Source organism: Lissotriton helveticus, chromosome 1_1 (genome assembly GCF_964261635.1).
Source record: "Lissotriton helveticus chromosome 1_1, aLisHel1.1, whole genome shotgun sequence".
Lineage (NCBI taxonomy): Eukaryota > Metazoa > Chordata > Amphibia > Caudata > Salamandridae > Lissotriton > Lissotriton helveticus.
In genome coordinates this window covers 128,542,024-128,558,498 of record NC_136057.1, presented here as the reverse complement: position 1 = coordinate 128,558,498, position 16,475 = coordinate 128,542,024, and the positions used below count along the sequence as shown (strand labels likewise).

At 52.0% G+C, this 16,475-nt stretch overlaps 1 protein-coding gene across 1 annotated transcript in view; it reads left to right on the top strand.

Moving 5' to 3' along the window:
* The window catches only part of LOC144768527 (uncharacterized), a 279,835-nt gene extending 276,108 nt beyond the window's left edge, over positions 1 to 3,727 (top strand). The window contains exon 2 of the mRNA XM_078652316.1: positions 1,207 to 3,727. Coding sequence (XP_078508442.1) covers positions 1,629 to 3,560 — 1,932 coding nt within the window. The 5' untranslated portion in view covers positions 1,207 to 1,628 and the 3' untranslated portion in view covers positions 3,561 to 3,727. The remainder of the gene's footprint in view (positions 1 to 1,206) is intronic.
* The last annotated feature ends 12,748 nt before the right edge of the window (positions 3,728 to 16,475 follow it).

The window sequence follows — 16,475 nt, the reverse complement described above, 5'->3', positions numbered from 1 at the left end:
ACTTCCTCCCTCTCCCATCAAAATTTATTTTTAAAAAACAGGACTCCTTGCACAAAAAAGGACAGCCAAATGTCAATCTGAGGATTTTTTTTATCCAAATCATCATTTACAGAAGATTTTATGCTGCTAAAGATAATATGCTTCTCCAGACTGAAAAATTCACGTGTTCGTGATCGCAAGCTTCTCCACACTTCCGCCGGATGTCGATCGCGCGTACAAAATGACGTATTCGCGATCTCATGCTCTCTGTCGCGGTGGAGATTGACCTGTTCGCGACTGCACGCCCTCTCTCGCGGTGGCGAATGACGTGTTCGCGATCTCAGACTCTCGCGGTGTCTGATGGTGAGGCGAATAATGCGATCCCGATCGCGAACTGTCTCGGGATAGCGCCACCGGCTACCAACATCTCGTGGAGCACGCGAACGGATCAGAAAACTCGTCAGCGAATGCAGGGATACCGGTAAGGCGATCTCATGCACGAGAACGCATTTTCAAAACGCGAACATGAAAAAAAAATTCTGCTACGTTGCGAATCGTGGAAATTTTGGAATTCTGCGCGCTCCGCGATTACGAAAATGTCAAAATATTGCAAATTTCGCGAGCGGAACGGAATTTGACGCCCACCCCTAGTATTTTTGGGGGGTATTTACTGTGCTGTATGAGTTATTGCACAAACACTTTATACATTATCTTCTAAGCTAAGCCTGGCTGCTCTGTGCCAAGCTAACAGGGGTTGAACACAGGATAATTTAGGATTGTGTTGTGACTTGCCCTGACTAGGGTTGTGGGCCCTACTTGGACAGGGTGCTTACCTCTGCCAACTAGAGACCAGGTATTTAACAGGCTTCATATTGTATTATTTGTTAGGTCTTGTGATAATAAGAATCATTTACTGGATAAGAAAGGAGGCATCTTGTTGCAATGAATTTAGCATGGTAGTGTGTCATGGGAAGAGGGTCTCACTCACTGAAGAAGAAACCTTCTCTGGTGTCTTGATTACTCCTTGAGTCCATATTACTTGATACATCAAAGAAGGATTGTATGCCTTTACTCTGCCTACTGCATCTTTACATTGAAAGTGCAATCTAGAAATTTTTCAGCTCACTTGTGTATATGGAGAATTAAATGTATCATTAAATGCCAATAGATTTTTGTGATAGACTGTGCATTTAAGCTTATCCAGTGTTTTTTTTCTTAATCTAACAGGTGAAATAAATGCAGTAATAAACGAAAAAGGTAAAGCCATTAAACATCACTGGTGTGGGCAGTGATGTAAAACCAGTATGCCTCAAAAACTCTTCCCTTGAAGGCTAATGCCTCGCTAAAGTATTTTTCTACAGCAGAAAACTCAAACGGCCCAATGAGGCCTGTACTTGTCCCTTAGGGATCAGCTGATATACATAGAAGACATAACACTCTGACATACTAAAGGAGCAAGTCTGATGAGGTGCTCATTATGAAGGAAGAGCTAACCTGGTACCGGAATGACACACAGGAGAGAAACCATATCACTAACTAGAATGTGGCACAACATTTATTAGGGGGAGAAAAAGCAAGTGCGACATCAGAAACTTCATACTGGAGAGAAACCATATTGATTAGCTGACTGTGGAGAAGTTTTCCATGCAATGAAAGACCTAATGCGGCATCAAAGTGTCCACGTGGAGGAGAAACCATATAAATGTACAGACTGTGACAAAGCATTTATGACAATTGGACAGTTAACACAACATCAGAAAGTTCACACTGGGGAGAAACCGTATGAATGCACTGAATGTGACAAAGCATTTATAACAAATGGTGATCTGAAGCGACATCAAAAGATCCACACTGGGGTGAAACCATATCAATGTACAGAATGTGACAAAGCATTTATGGCAATTGGACAATTAACACAACATCAGAAAGTTCACACTGGGGAGAGACCGTATGAATGCACTGAATGTGACAAAGCATTTATTACAAATGGAAAGCTAAAACAGCATCAGAAAATCCACACCGGGGAGAAACCACATCAATGTACAGAGTGTGACAAGGCATTTATGACAATTGGACAATTAACACAACATCAGAAAGTTCACACTGGGGAGAAACCGTATGAATGCACTGAATGTGACAAAGCATTTATTACAAATGGAAAGCTAAAACAGCATCAGAAAATCCACACCGGGGAGAAACCACATCAATGTACAGAATGTGACAAGGCATTTACTATAAACTCAAATCTAATGAGACATCAGAAAGTTCACACTGGGGAGAAACTATATCAATGTACAGATTGTGACAAGGCATTTATAACAAATGAAGGGCTGAAGCAACATCAAAATATTCACACTAGAGAGAGACCATATCAATGTACTGAATGTGAAAAAGCATTGATAACAAATGGAGAGCTAAAGCAACATAAGAAAATCCACACTGTGGAGAAACCACATGAATGTACTGAATGTAATAAAGTGTTCCATTGGAAGAAGACTCTAAAGCTGCATCAAAAGATCCATACTGGGGAGAAACTGTATAAATGTGCAGAGTGTGACAAGGCATTTATGACAATTGGACAGTTAACACAACATCAGAAAGTTCACATTGGGGAGAAACCATATGAATGCACTGAATGTGACAAAGCATTTTTAACAAATGGAAAGCTAAAACAGCATCAGAAAATCCACACAGGGGAGAAACCACATCAATGTACAGAGTGTGACAAGGCATTTATGACAATTGGACAATTAACACAACATCAGAAAGTTCACACTGGGGAGAAACCGTATGAATGCACTGAATGTGACAAAGCATTTATAACAAATGGAAAGCTAAAACAGCATCAGAAAATCCACACAGGGGAGAAACCACATCAATGTACAGAGTGTGACAAGGCATTTACTACAAACTCACATCTAATGAAACATCATAAAGTTCACACTGGGGAGAAACCATATCAATGTACAGAGTGTGACAAGGCATTTATAACAAATGGAGGGCTGAAGCAACATCAAAATATTCACACTGGAGAGAGACCATATCAATGTACAGAATGTGACAAAGCATTTATATCAATTGGAGGGCTGAAGCGGCATCAAAAAGTCCACACTGAAGAGAGACCATATCAATGTACAGAATGTGAAAAAGCATTTATAACAAATGGAGAGCTAAGGCAACATCAGAAAATCCACACTGGGGAGAAAGCATATAAATGTACAGAATGTGAGAAAGCATTTATAACAAATGGAGAGCTAAAGCAACATCAGAAAATCCACACCGGGTTAAAACCATATCAATGTACAGAATGTGACAAAGCATTTATAACAAATGGAGCACTAAAACAACATCAGAAAATCCACACTGGGGAGAAACCATATAAATGTACAGAATGTGACAAAGCATTTATAACAAATAGAGCGCTAACACGACATCAGAAAATCCACACTGGGGAAAAACCATATCAATGTACAGAGTGTGACAAATCATTTATAACAAATGGAGAGCTAAAGCAACATCAGAATGTCCACACTGGGTGGGGAAACCGTATGAATACACTCAATTTGACAAAGCATTTATAACAAATGGAGAGCTGAAGCCACATTAGAAAATCCACAACGGAGAGAGACAATTCATCTGCCACTAAAGGTGAGAAGGCATTTATTAGAAAAATCACATCTTCTGTAACATCAGAAAGTCCACACTGGAGAGAAACCATATAAATGTACAGAATGTGAGAAAGCATGTATAGCACATGGAGAACTAAAGCAACATCAGAAAATCCACACTGGGGAGAAACCACATAAATGTACTGAATGTGACAAGACATTTATTGCTAGGCAAAGATTAATACTACATCAGAAATTCCACACTGGTGAGAAACGATATGGCTGTACTGAATGTGACTAAGCAGTTAATACAAAGCAAAGTTTAAAAATACATCAGAATGTCCAAACTGGGGAAAGACCATATGTATTGCAAAAATACATCAGACAGTTTACACATTAGAGAAACCATATCAGTGTGCAAAATGTGACAAAGCATGTATACCAAATGGAGAGAGACCATTCAACTGCACTGCATGTGACAAGGTATTTATTATAAAGTGAGAATTAAAACAATATCAGCGTCCACACTGAGGAGACACCACATGAATTTACAGAATATGACATGGGATTCATTACAAAGCAACATTTAATACAAGATCAGGAAGTTCACACAGAAGAGAAAACATATCTATGTATTGAATACCACAAAGCATTCATAATAAATAGAAAACTGAAGCGACCTCAGAAAAATCTACATGGCAAGAAATCCTATGTATGTACAGAGTGTAATAAAGTCTTCAACAGGAAGAATAAGCTAATGCAGCATCAGCAAATACACACTAGTGAGGAACCCTATTAATGAACAGATTGTTGATTACAAAACAAAATGTAATATATCTGAATGTTCACACAGGAGAGAAACTAAATAATTGTATTGAATGTGACAATCATTCATAAGAAATGGAGGGCTAAAGCAACATCAAAAGTCCACCCTGAACACTGCACTGAATGTAGCAAGGCATTCATTAGCAACGGAGAGTTAAAACAACATCAGAAAGTCCCCATTGGGATAAATCTATATGAATGTACTGACTCGATCAGTGGGTATTTATTAAGCGCTGCATCACCCATGAGGGTCTCAAGGTGCTGGGGGAGGAGTTGGTGTCTGGAGGGGCCGATCAGTTGAACAGCTAAGGCTTGAGTCCTTTCCTGAACAGATTCAGTGATGAGGCAGATCTTGGATGCAGGGGAAGTTCATTCCAGGTCTTTGCCTCCATGTGGGAGAAAGAGCAGCCTCCGTGTCTGGTGAACCAGACTCTGGGAGTGTGAGCGAGAAAGAGGGAGGCGAAATACAGGTGTCTGGAGGGCTGGGGAAAGAATAAGCATTGGCTGATGTCGGCAGAGCCTTCCTTGTGGAGTGCCTTATAAGCGTGGGTGAGTACCTTGAACATGCATCTTTTCTGGACTTGGAGCCAGTGGAGTTTCCTGAGGTAGGGCGTGATGTGGGTCTGCTGTGGGAGGTTGAGGATTAGCCTTGCTGCTGAGTTCTGTATTGTCTGCAGTCATCTCTGGAGGTTAGCATTGATTTCTTCATACAGTGTGTCCAGGTAGTCAAGCCATCTGGTCACGATGGCTTGGGTGATCATTTGTCTAGTGCTGGCAGGAAGCCAGCTGAAGATCTTGTGGCACATGCGCACTGTCAGGAAGCAGATGGTGGAGATCATGTTGATTTGCTTTTTCATGGAGAGCTTGTTGTCCAGGATGAAGCTAAGATAACAGGCGTGGTCGGTAGGAGAAGGGGGAGAAGACAGGTTTTATTGACCACCATGCGTCGCTCCAAGGAGATGCATGGTTACTGAAGATGAGGACTTCCGTCTTCAGTTTGAGGCAGTTGTGCTACATCCAGCCAGTGACGTTGGTCATGCACCTGTGTAATTTGCCACTGGAGGTGAAGTGGGTGTTGTCGGTGTAGGAGATGACCTTCAGTCCCTGTGAACTGACTATGTTGGCGGGGGGATCATGTAAGTGTTAAAGAGTGTGGGCTGATGGAGGATCCTTGTGGGTTATCGCAGATTACGCCCTTCGGCTGAGGAGTTAGGCGGAAGTCTGATTTTCTGAGTTTCCAGGGTGGTAGGAGGCGATCCATTTAAAGGCATGTTAGACGGGGACCCTGAGGGTCGGCCGGATACCGAGGGAGAGATCCCCGAGGGGGACCGTCTCCGGCGATCGTACAGACAAGTTACCTCCCTCCCCACAAACAGGCACCACACCAAGTCGAGTTCAAGGCTTTATATAGGGTTCTTAAGGCAAGGATATCAGCGATACAGGAGATCTTGGACCCGGGGGTCCTCTCACTTCTAGTCTCTGTAGGGAAAGGGGGTAGCGGGACAGTCTTGGTACCGGATCGGTACAGGTAGTGGTAACAGGCGAGCTCACAATCCTCGAGCTGGAGTGTCTGGGGATCGGGCCGCGGCAGCGCCAGCAGGCCAAGGGGATAGTCTCTTAAAGCAGCGGGCCGCGGCAGCGCCAGCAGGCCAAGACGATGGTTTCACGAGGCAGAGGGCCGCGGCAGCGCCAGCAGGCCAAGACGATGGTTTCACGAGGCAGGGGCCGCGGCAGCGCCAGCAGGCCAAGACGATGGTTTCACGAGGCAGAGGCCGCGGCAGCGCCAGCAGGCCAAGACGATGGTTTCACGAGGCAGAGGGCCGCGGCAGCGCCAGCAGGCCAAGACGATGGTTTCACGAGGCAGAGGGCCGCGGCAGCGCCAGCAGGCCAAGACGGATGAGTTCTTCTCGGGTCTCTCGACTCCAGGATACAACTGCCTTCCTGGTCTGGTCCTGCCCCAGTTATAGGTCTGGTCCCCTTTGATGTCCGGACCCTCGCGCCTGGGGGGCCGGGAGGTCCGGGATGAGGGAGTCCAGACACCCAGCATGGGGGTGGAGCCAGCGCCCAGGCGGCCGGGGGTGATCGACACCTGGCGGAGGAGAGCCGTTGACGATTCCTTTCTCCCATTGACTCGCCAAGTGGTCACTCTGCCTCCCGGGGGGAGGTTGGTGCCTCGATGTCGGGCCCGGCCGGGCCCGGGGTGAGGGTCGAGTTGAGGCCACGCGGCCTCGTGCTGTAGTGGTCCAAGATGGCGGCTGGGCCGAGGCCGTGGTGTGGATGGTGACCCGGGCCAGCTGGGTTCGGAGCTGGTGTCTTGTGGGTGAGGAATTGCAGTGTACTTCGGGTGGTCGTCGGGGACTCTGGCTGGGGGATGCAGGGGGAGCCAGGGTCCAGGTCCCATTGCGGGGAGGGGGCAGCCCGACCATGCGGCCTGTCCAACATGCGTCCCCCCCAGCTGAAGGCGGGGAGAGTCAGCCATCTTCCTGGGGACTCTCCTCGCTGAGGCGGAAAAAGCGTGACAGGCCGTCGGCGTTGGCGTGGTCCTGGCCTGGACGATGTTCCACCGTGAAGTCCATCCCCTGCAGGGAGATGGACCAGCGCAACAGCTTCGGGTTCTCCCCCCGCATTTGCATCAGCCATTGCAGGGGTCGGTGGTCTGTTTGCACCCGGAAGTGGGTGCCGAAGAGGTATGGCCGGAGCTTCTTGAGTGCCCAGACTACGGCGAAGGCCTCCCTCTCAATGGTGCTCCAGCGCTGTTCTCGGGGCAAGAGGCGTCTGCTGATGAAGACCACCGGATGGTCGACCCCTTCGGCGTTGAGTTGGGAGAGGACGGCCCCCACACCATGATCGGAGGCGTCCGTTTGCACAAGGAATTCCCGGCTGTAGTCGGGAGCCTGGAGCACGGGGGCCGTGCACATGGCGGTCTTTAGCTTCTCGAAGGCTGATTGGCAGTCCGGGGTCCAGTTGACGGTTTTGGGGCTCTTTTTGGAGGTGAGCTCTGTGAGGGGCCCCACGATGCTGCCATAGTCCTTCACGAACCGCCGGTAGTATCCGGTGAGCCCCAGGAAGGCCCGGACCTCCGTTTGACTCGTCGGGGGTTGCCAGGCCTGGATGGCAGCAATCTTGAGTTGGAGAGGGGCCACCAGCCCGCTTCCCACTTGGTGTCCCAGGTAGGTCATGGACCCTTGGCCAACTTGGCACTTGCTGGCCTTGATGGTGAGCCCTGCTTGCTGGAGGGCGTGTAGAACCTCCCGCAGGTGGCGGAGGTGGTCGGTCCACTGGTGGCTGTACACAGCGATGTCGTCCAGGTAGGCGGCGCTGAAGTCTTCCAGGCCCGCCAGTACCTGGTTTACCAGCCGTTGGAACGTTGCCGGGGCGTTTTTCATGCCGAAGGGCATGACTTTAAAGTGGTAGTGCCCGTCTGGGGTAGAGAAGGCGGATCGTTCTTGGGCCCTAGGGGTGAGGCCGATCTGCCAGTAGCCCGCTGTTAGGTCGAAGATGCTCAGGTAGCGGGCGGCCCCCATCCGGTCAATTAGCTCGTCTGCCCGGGGGATGGGATGAGCGTCGGTCCGGGTAACTGCATTCAGCCCTCGATAGTCCACGCAGAACCGGAGCTCAGGGGCAACGCCCGGGGCAGCTGCCTTGGGAACCAGGACGACTGGGCTCGCCCAGGGACTGTCTGAGGGTTCGATCACTCCTAGGGTCAGCATCTTGGACACCTCGGTCTGGATGCAGGCTCGTACCCGGTCTGGTACGCGGTATGCCCGGTGTCGAATAGGAGGGCTGTCCCCGGTGTCCACATCGTGGAGGCACCAGGGGGTGACTCCGGGGGTGAGGGAGAACAGGGAGGCGAACTGCCTCAGGAGCGTTTGGCAGTCTTGGCGTTGCTCCGGGGACAGGGCCTCGGAGAGCTGGACCCCTTCCACCGAGCCATCCTGCTCGAGGGCCCTCAGTAAGTCTGGAAGGGGTTCGGAGTCTTCTTCTGTCCCAGTATCGGTAGCCATCAGGAGGCTGAGTTCGGATCGCACAAAATGGGGTTTGAGCCTGTTGGCATGGAGGACCCGTAGGGGGTTCCGGGCAGTCTCCATGTCGATTAAATAGGTGACGGGCCCCTTGCGTTCGATTACCTTGAAGGGCCCGGACCATTTGTCTTGGAGGGCACAGGGCTCAACCGGGGACATCACCCAGACCTGTTGTCCAGGTTCGAACTCAATGGAGGACGTGTGCTGATCGTACCACCTCTTCATGTCCTCCTGACTGGCCTCGAGGTTGGCTTTGGCGGTGTCTCGGAACCGCCGGGTCTGGTTGCGGAGAGCCAGGAGATATCGGTAGATGTCCGGGGGAGTTTTCTGGGGAGGCTGCTCCCAACCTTCCTTGACTAGGCTGAGGGGGCCCCGGACGGGGTGCCCGTACAGTAGTTCAAAGGGGCTGAAGCTGAGGGACTTCTGCGGGACCTCCCGATAGGCAAACAGGAGGCATGGAAGCAGTACGTCCCACTGGCGTCGAAGGGGTTCTTCTAGACCCATAATCATCCCCTTGAGGGTGCGGTTGAATCTCTCGACCAGTCCGTTTCCTTGCGGGTGATAGGGGGTCGTGAATTTGTAGGTGACCCCGCATTGCTGCCAGAGGGACTTCATATATCTGGAGATAAAGTTCGTGCCCCTGTCACTGACGACCTCCCGGGGGAACCCCACCCGGGAGAAGATCCCCATCAGGGCCCGGCCCACCACGGGGGCCGTCACAGTCCGAAGGGGGATGGCTTCGGGATAGCGGGTGGCGTGGTCTACCAGGACCAGGATGAACCGGTGTCCTTGGGCTGTTCGAGGGTCGAGGGGCCCCACAATGTCTATTCCTACTCGTTCAAACGGGGTGGTGACGACAGGAAAGGGTTGTAATGGTGCTTTGATTTTTCGGCCACTTTTTCCGCTGGCCTGGCAGGTGGGGCAGGCCTTGCAGTGGTTGGTGACATCCTTCCGCATGTGGGGCCAGAAAAAATGGGTCACCAGGCGGTCGTAGGTTTTATCCTGCCCCAGGTGTCCGGCAAGGGGGACATCGTGGGCTAAGTTCAGGAGGAAGTCTCGGAAGCGAAGGGGCACCACCAGCACCCGACTGGCCCCTAGTTCTGCAACTTTCTGCTCGCTGTAGAGCAGGTCTTGGTCCCAGTAGATCCAGTGGGCCCCCGAGGTATCCCCGGCGCTCTGGGCCAGGGCTTGCTGCCGGAGTCCTTCGAGAGAGGGACAGGTTTTCTGTTCGGCCCGGAATTGTTCCTGCGTGGGGCCTCCCTCCTGCCGCCATTGTGCCAGGTCAGGGACGTCCCGAAGCTGGTCGGATCCTTCCTCGGTTTGGGTCAATGGACTGGCTTCTGGGGCGGCCTCCTCGGGGATGAGCGCGGGAGGAGGTTCTGGCCACTCGGGCTCTTCTGGGCTGGGGACCGCGCGGGCGGTCATGGACCGGGTCGTGACGCAGACCCATTCGGGGAGGCCAAGCATCCCCAGGTGCTCCCTCCGTTCGACAGCTGCCCAGGGAGAGCTTTCAAGGTCGTTTCCTAGGAGGCAGTCCACGGGGGCATCATCGCGGACAGTTACTTTTAACATCCCTGTTACTCCCCCCCACTCGAAGGGGACGCAGGCCATGTGGCATAGGCTTTCGGAATTGTCGGCTGATCGGACAGGGCAAAGAATGTTCGGCAAGATTTGGTCTGGAGTGACGAGGTGGCGTCGGACCGCCGTTACACTGGCCCCGGTGTCGCGGAGGGCTTCCGCCCGGCGGCCATTAATGTTGACCCATTGACCGTACTTCTGGGTGTTGGCGGGAAGGGGGGCCCGCGGAATCATGTCTCTCTCCCCTAAGCAGACCAGTGCCATGGCGGCGGGTGCCCATTCAGAGGGATCGGTCTCGTACTCTTCCTGGTCTTCCGGGATTAGTTCTTCCCCTAGGGCCGCCGCTGCAACTTGGCGGGGGGTAGTGTTCGGGTTCTTTGGGCAATTGGGATCACTGGCGTAGTGGCCGGGTCGCTGGCACCTGTGGCATGTAATGTTGGCCCGGAAACCGGCCCGGACGGCAGGGCTTCCTCGGCCAACCGGGGTCGAGGGGTTTCTGGGGGGTGACGAGGGGCCGGGGTCTCTCCCCCGACCCTGACTTCCTCCTCCCCCTCGGGGGCGATACGGTCTGGATAATTCGCTGGGTGCGTTCCTGCCAACTCGGGTGCTTTCCCACCGGTCGGCTTCGACGGCTAGTTGTCGAGGGTCGGTTAGCTTACTGTCCAGGAGGTGTTGCCGGAGTTCCACGAAGCAGTTGTTCGACAGGTGCTCCCATACGATAAGGTCAAAGAGTTGTTCGTAGGTGGTTACTTTGTTGCCCTTGATCCACCCCTCGAAGGCTCGGCTAAAAAAGTTCACGTACTCCACCCAAGTTGTACCCGGAATCCGTTTGCAGTCGCGGAACCGTTGGCGGTACATCTCCGGTGTGAGCCCGTATCGAGTGAGGAGGGCGGCCTTCATGTGGTCGTAGGAGGTCATCAGCTGGTCCGGGAGTTGTAGCAGGGCGTCCCGCCCTTCGTTGACAAACCTCCCCCATAAACCGGCCCCCCAATCGCTTCGGGGAATCCGGTGGGAGGTCATTGCCACCTCATAGGCTTTAAACCACTGCTGTATATCATCGTTCTTGTGGTATTCCCGGATGACATCTTTGGGGATGTGAACCTTGGGTTCGGTCGAGGCAGACGGGGTCGGTCGTTCGGGGAGCCCGAGGTCTTTATTCTGTTTCTGGACCTCCAGTGCTTTGAGATTGCGCTCATGTTCGTACTCTAGTCTCTTTTCCTCTAGCTCCCTCTGTCTTTGCTTGTCTTCCCGCTCTTCCCTGAGCCGTAAGTGTTCCAGGGTTATTTTTTGTTCTGCCAGCTTGAGTTCCCCATCCAAGCGAAGTCGGGCAAGTTCTAATTCGTGGAGTCTGGTTTTTTCTCTTTCTCGGATCTCTTCCAGGGAGAGATCCGCTCTTTCTTTAGTTGGTGCGGGGCTCGTCTCGGTTGTTTGTGTTCGGGGTACGGCCGTACCCGTTTCCGCCCAAGCTTCTAGGGCTCGTTTGAAGTCTTCCTTTGTGCTAAGACCTGTGGTTGGAAGTCCAAGTTCTATGCAATATTGCTTCAGTTCCCGGTGGTTGTAGTCTTCCAATTTTTCCATCTGAAATTTCTCCGTTGTTCCGCTCTCTATTGACATGGTTGTTGTGTGTGGTGGGGCGAGTGACTTTCTGTACGATTATGCGCAGGTTCGGATCCCGTCGCTGGCCACCAATGTTAGACGGGGACCCTGAGGGTCGGCCGGATACCGAGGGAGAGATCCCCGAGGGGGACCGTCTCCGGCGATCGTACAGACAAGTTACCTCCCTCCCCACAAACAGGCACCACACCAAGTCGAGTTCAAGGCTTTATATAGGGTTCTTAAGGCAAGGATATCAGCGATACAGGAGATCTTGGACCCGGGGGTCCTCTCACTTCTAGTCTCTGTAGGGAAAGGGGGTAGCGGGACAGTCTTGGTACCGGATCGGTACAGGTAGTGGTAACAGGCGAGCTCACAATCCTCGAGCTGGAGTGTCTGGGGATCGGGCCGCGGCAGCGCCAGCAGGCCAAGGGGATAGTCTCTTAAAGCAGCGGGCCGCGGCAGCGCCAGCAGGCCAAGACGATGGTTTCACGAGGCAGAGGGCCGCGGCAGCGCCAGCAGGCCAAGACGATGGTTTCACGAGGCAGGGGCCGCGGCAGCGCCAGCAGGCCAAGACGATGGTTTCACGAGGCAGAGGCCGCGGCAGCGCCAGCAGGCCAAGACGATGGTTTCACGAGGCAGAGGGCCGCGGCAGCGCCAGCAGGCCAAGACCATGGTTTCACGAGGCAGAGGGCCGCGGCAGCGCCAGCAGGCCAAGACGGATGAGTTCTTCTCGGGTCTCTCGACTCCAGGATACAACTGCCTTCCTGGTCTGGTCCTGCCCCAGTTATAGGTCTGGTCCCCTTTGATGTCCGGACCCTCGCGCCTGGGGGGCCGGGAGGTCCGGGATGAGGGAGTCCAGACACCCAGCATGGGGGTGGAGCCAGCGCCCAGGCGGCCGGGGGTGATCGACACCTGGCGGAGGAGAGCCGTTGACGATTCCTTTCTCCCATTGACTCGCCAAGTGGTCACTCTGCCTCCCGGGGGGAGGTTGGTGCCTCGATGTCGGGCCCGGCCGGGCCCGGGGTGAGGGTCGAGTTGAGGCCACGCGGCCTCGTGCTGTAGTGGTCCAAGATGGCGGCTGGGCCGAGGCCGTGGTGTGGATGGTGACCCGGGCCAGCTGGGTTCGGAGCTGGTGTCTTGTGGGTGAGGAATTGCAGTGTACTTCGGGTGGTCGTCGGGGACTCTGGCTGGGGGATGCAGGGGGAGCCAGGGTCCAGGTCCCATTGCGGGGAGGGGGCAGCCCGACCATGCGGCCTGTCCAACAAGGCATTTCCTTGGATTCCGATGTAAAGGAGCTTGTTGATCAGGATCTGGTGGGAGACCATGTTGAAGGCAGCCAAGAGGTCAAGGAAGATGTGGGCTGTAGTCTCACCGAGGTAGAGGAGGGCTCTGATGTCATCAGTGGTTGCTATCAGGGTGGTCACGGTGCTGTGATTGGCTTGGAAGCCAGACTGGGAAGAATCAAGGAGGTAATTGTGCTCCAGGTGTCTGGTCAGATGACTGTTGATCATCCTCTCGAGGACTTTTTCCAGGAACGAGAACAGGGATATCGGTCAGGAGTTCTTCGCTGCTCTAGGTTTGCTGAAGGAGTTTCAGGAGGTGTTTCACTTCTGCGTGTTTCCACTCTTCCCATAAGGAGGCCATGGCCATGTATTTGTTCAAGAGGTTTGTGAGCTCGAAGCAGATCGCCTTGCTCCTGAGGTTAAAAATGTGGTGGGGGCATTGATCAGTGGGTACCCCTGAGTGATTGAGTTCTTTATGGAGGTGGTGTCTTGTGTGGTGAGGAGGCCCCAGGAAGAGAGTGGGAGGGCAGAGTTGGTGTCAGTGGGTGTAAGGAGGTAGTGTCTGTCACTGGGGGAGAGCTGAGGTTCGAAGTCCCTGTAGAGGATGGTGATCCTCTCATGGAAGTAGTCAGTGAGCGTGATTCACAGATTCTGGGAGGGAGTGGTGATATTCTCGGTGGCCGCTGGGATGCTGAATTCCCTAACGATGGTGAAGAGCTCCTTGTAGTGGATGATCGATGCCCTGAAGGTGGTGTAGTGCACTGGATACTTACTGGTATGAGGAAAAGTAAAATTGGCCATAAGGCACCCATTTTGTGTGACACTGCCATTTTAGGTTGCCCTTACCCAGGCGGGTACATGACCTGATAAAACTTGGCGGACGCTCATAGTAATGGACCCATGAGACTGTATGTTCCGGTCCCCTCCCTGCTCGTGCGAGCTCGCAAGGGAGCCTTGCCCTGTGAGTCATGCCGGTCGGTTAGGCCGAATGGGTGTGTGTGTGTCTGGTGTTACTGATAAGAGAGGGGGCCAGTGGTCTGCACCCGGTGGTTGTGCAAGAGTGGATAAACCCAGAACGTGCCCTAGTCACGACTGTTTCTGTATGACAGAGATAACCATCGCTGATTGGTTGCTGCATGGGGGGTGTTTATTGCTATATAAGATTGTACGCTGCGGATTGAAGCAGCAGTCTCCCGAGAACTTACGCCAATGTACTTCTGGGACCACTGTTCATAGCTATAGCTAAATAAAATGCTTACTTCTACTCACGAATAGAGTGTTCCGTGTCTCTGTGACCAAACAGGTGAACTTGAAGATCTCAGACGTCCCCTGCACCACTGGACCCCCTTGAAGGTCCGGTACTTCAATTGGCTCCCAACGTGGGGCATCCTCAGCGGTTGTGGTCAAGCCGGAGGGTCGTGAGGAGTCCCGTGAACAAACTCTGAAGGAGGCGCACCACACCAGTGACTTCTTGTTGTCTTCGTGGACCCGAGGTTTTTGCAATGCGACTTCCCCTTCCCGAAGGCTGACTGCCGCCCTGACTGCCGCCCTTGTTTTGGTCCCCCTAATCGAGAGAGAGCGAGACATTGAACGGACCTCTATTGGTGAGAGGAGAACTGTAACGTTTTCATGCCTATACCCCTACATGTATTGTGATACTTAGGTGGTTGTTCTTCCTAGTACAGGTGTTGCTAGTGAGGTCCTGGTTCCCTGCGTAATATTCTCCTATGGTGGTTAGGGTTGTGTAGGTGGTACTTACCTGTTACCAGTGATTACTGGTTGTGTGCTACATTTTCTATTTTGTGCTACAAGTTCCTATATGTCCTATGCTCTAAGTGATATTCTAAGTGCTAGTTCTAAAAGTGCTGATTCCTGACAGTGGTCCATGTGGCCCTGTCCCATGTACGCTGGTGTGGCGCCGCGGCCAGGGCGACTGACGCTGGAATCTGGGGACCACGGTTCGATCCCCGGCTCCGGCGGCAGGTTAGCCCAGCACCATGTGACTCTGGGCAATAGCTCGCTTAATCTTCCCGACGGCCCCCAGCGCCTAGAGACCCTTACGGGTGATTGTGCGCTTTACAAATGTGGACTTTACTTTACTTTACATATAATCCCCTGTAAATTCTGCCCGTTCCTCTGGCACATTCTAAAGTGTGTGTTTTTATATAATTTGTTTGGTATAATACAAAGGCTATTTTTACATATAACCTTGTGTGGAGTTTCCTTTGTGGTGGGCCTTGGGTGTTGTTGCTGGGTGCGCGCGCAAACGCTTAGCCTACGTAGCCTCCGAGTTTAGCCTTACTGCTAGTGTCACGTTACCAAGGGGGTGAGCAGGGGTTATCTTGGCGTGTAACTCCCTTGCCCTAACTTAGAGTGGTGATCTCTGACTGGTTTTGGCGTGAGCCCTGGCCAGCCAGGGATCCCATTTCTAACAGCTGTGCACCCCCCTCCAAGAGGTACTGGACAGCAGTGCAGGCACTCGCACCCGTTTCATGAAGTACTATAGCGTTGTGCACACTCCCCCCTTCCAAGAGGTACTGGATAGCAGTGCAGGCACTCGCACACCTTTCATGAAGTACTATAGCGCTATGCACCCCACCTTCCAAGAGGTTCGGTAGTGCAGGATCTGTGCCATCTGCCTGAACACGCTCCCACTTCCAAGATGCGCTGTGCTGCAGTGCAGGGCCGACATCAACCCCCTGCACACTCATTAAATGAAGATTTATAAAGCGCTCTAATAACCAGAGGTGTCTAGGTGCTGAGCCTGGAAGGGAAAGTGGGAGCTTCTCTGAGTGCAATCGGGTGCAGATTACTGATCAAAGAGCCATGTTTTAGTGACTTTCTGAAGGTCAGCAAATCAGTGTTTCTTTTTATTGCTGAGGAAGTTCCACAGTCGAGCAGTACAGACCACAGAACTGCTGCCTCCCTATGTAGATCTCTTAAATCTAGGAATCCCTACATTATCTGCTGCAGCAGATAAGAGAGGCCTAGCTGGTATTTTAGCGCAAACATTTTTTTAAAGATATTCCAGGCCTATGTTGTGCACAGACTTGAAGGTGATACACAAAGCTTTGTAGTCAATGCGTTTCCTAATGTAATGTAATGTAATGTAAGGGGTTATTTATATCGCGCAACTATCGCTCCAAGGAGCATCTTGGCGTCCACTTGTATGGCTGATCAGATAGCTAATAGGAAGCCAGCGCAGCTGAGCTAAGGACTGTGACACAGATTTGTTTCTAGGAATGCCCAGCAGTAGCCAGGGTGCCATATTCTTTAAGGTCTGCAGGTTTTTAAGAAATCATTTCTGGATGTTAATAAACATGGGATTGCAGTAATCTAGGTTTGATACTAAGAGTGCGGACACCACGGTTTTCTGAAAATCTGATTGAATGAAGGGAAGAACCTTCTGGAGTAATTTCAGGATAAAGAAAGAGGCGGGTGTAATGTGATTGATATGGCCCTTGAAGGACACTTTGCAATAAAAAATTGTCCCATGTTTTTTTTTACTTTAGTGCCTGGAATAGGGAGGGTGCCAAGCTCCTGAGGCCACCAACACGGGGACCAGAAGGACGAGTTCCTCCCAA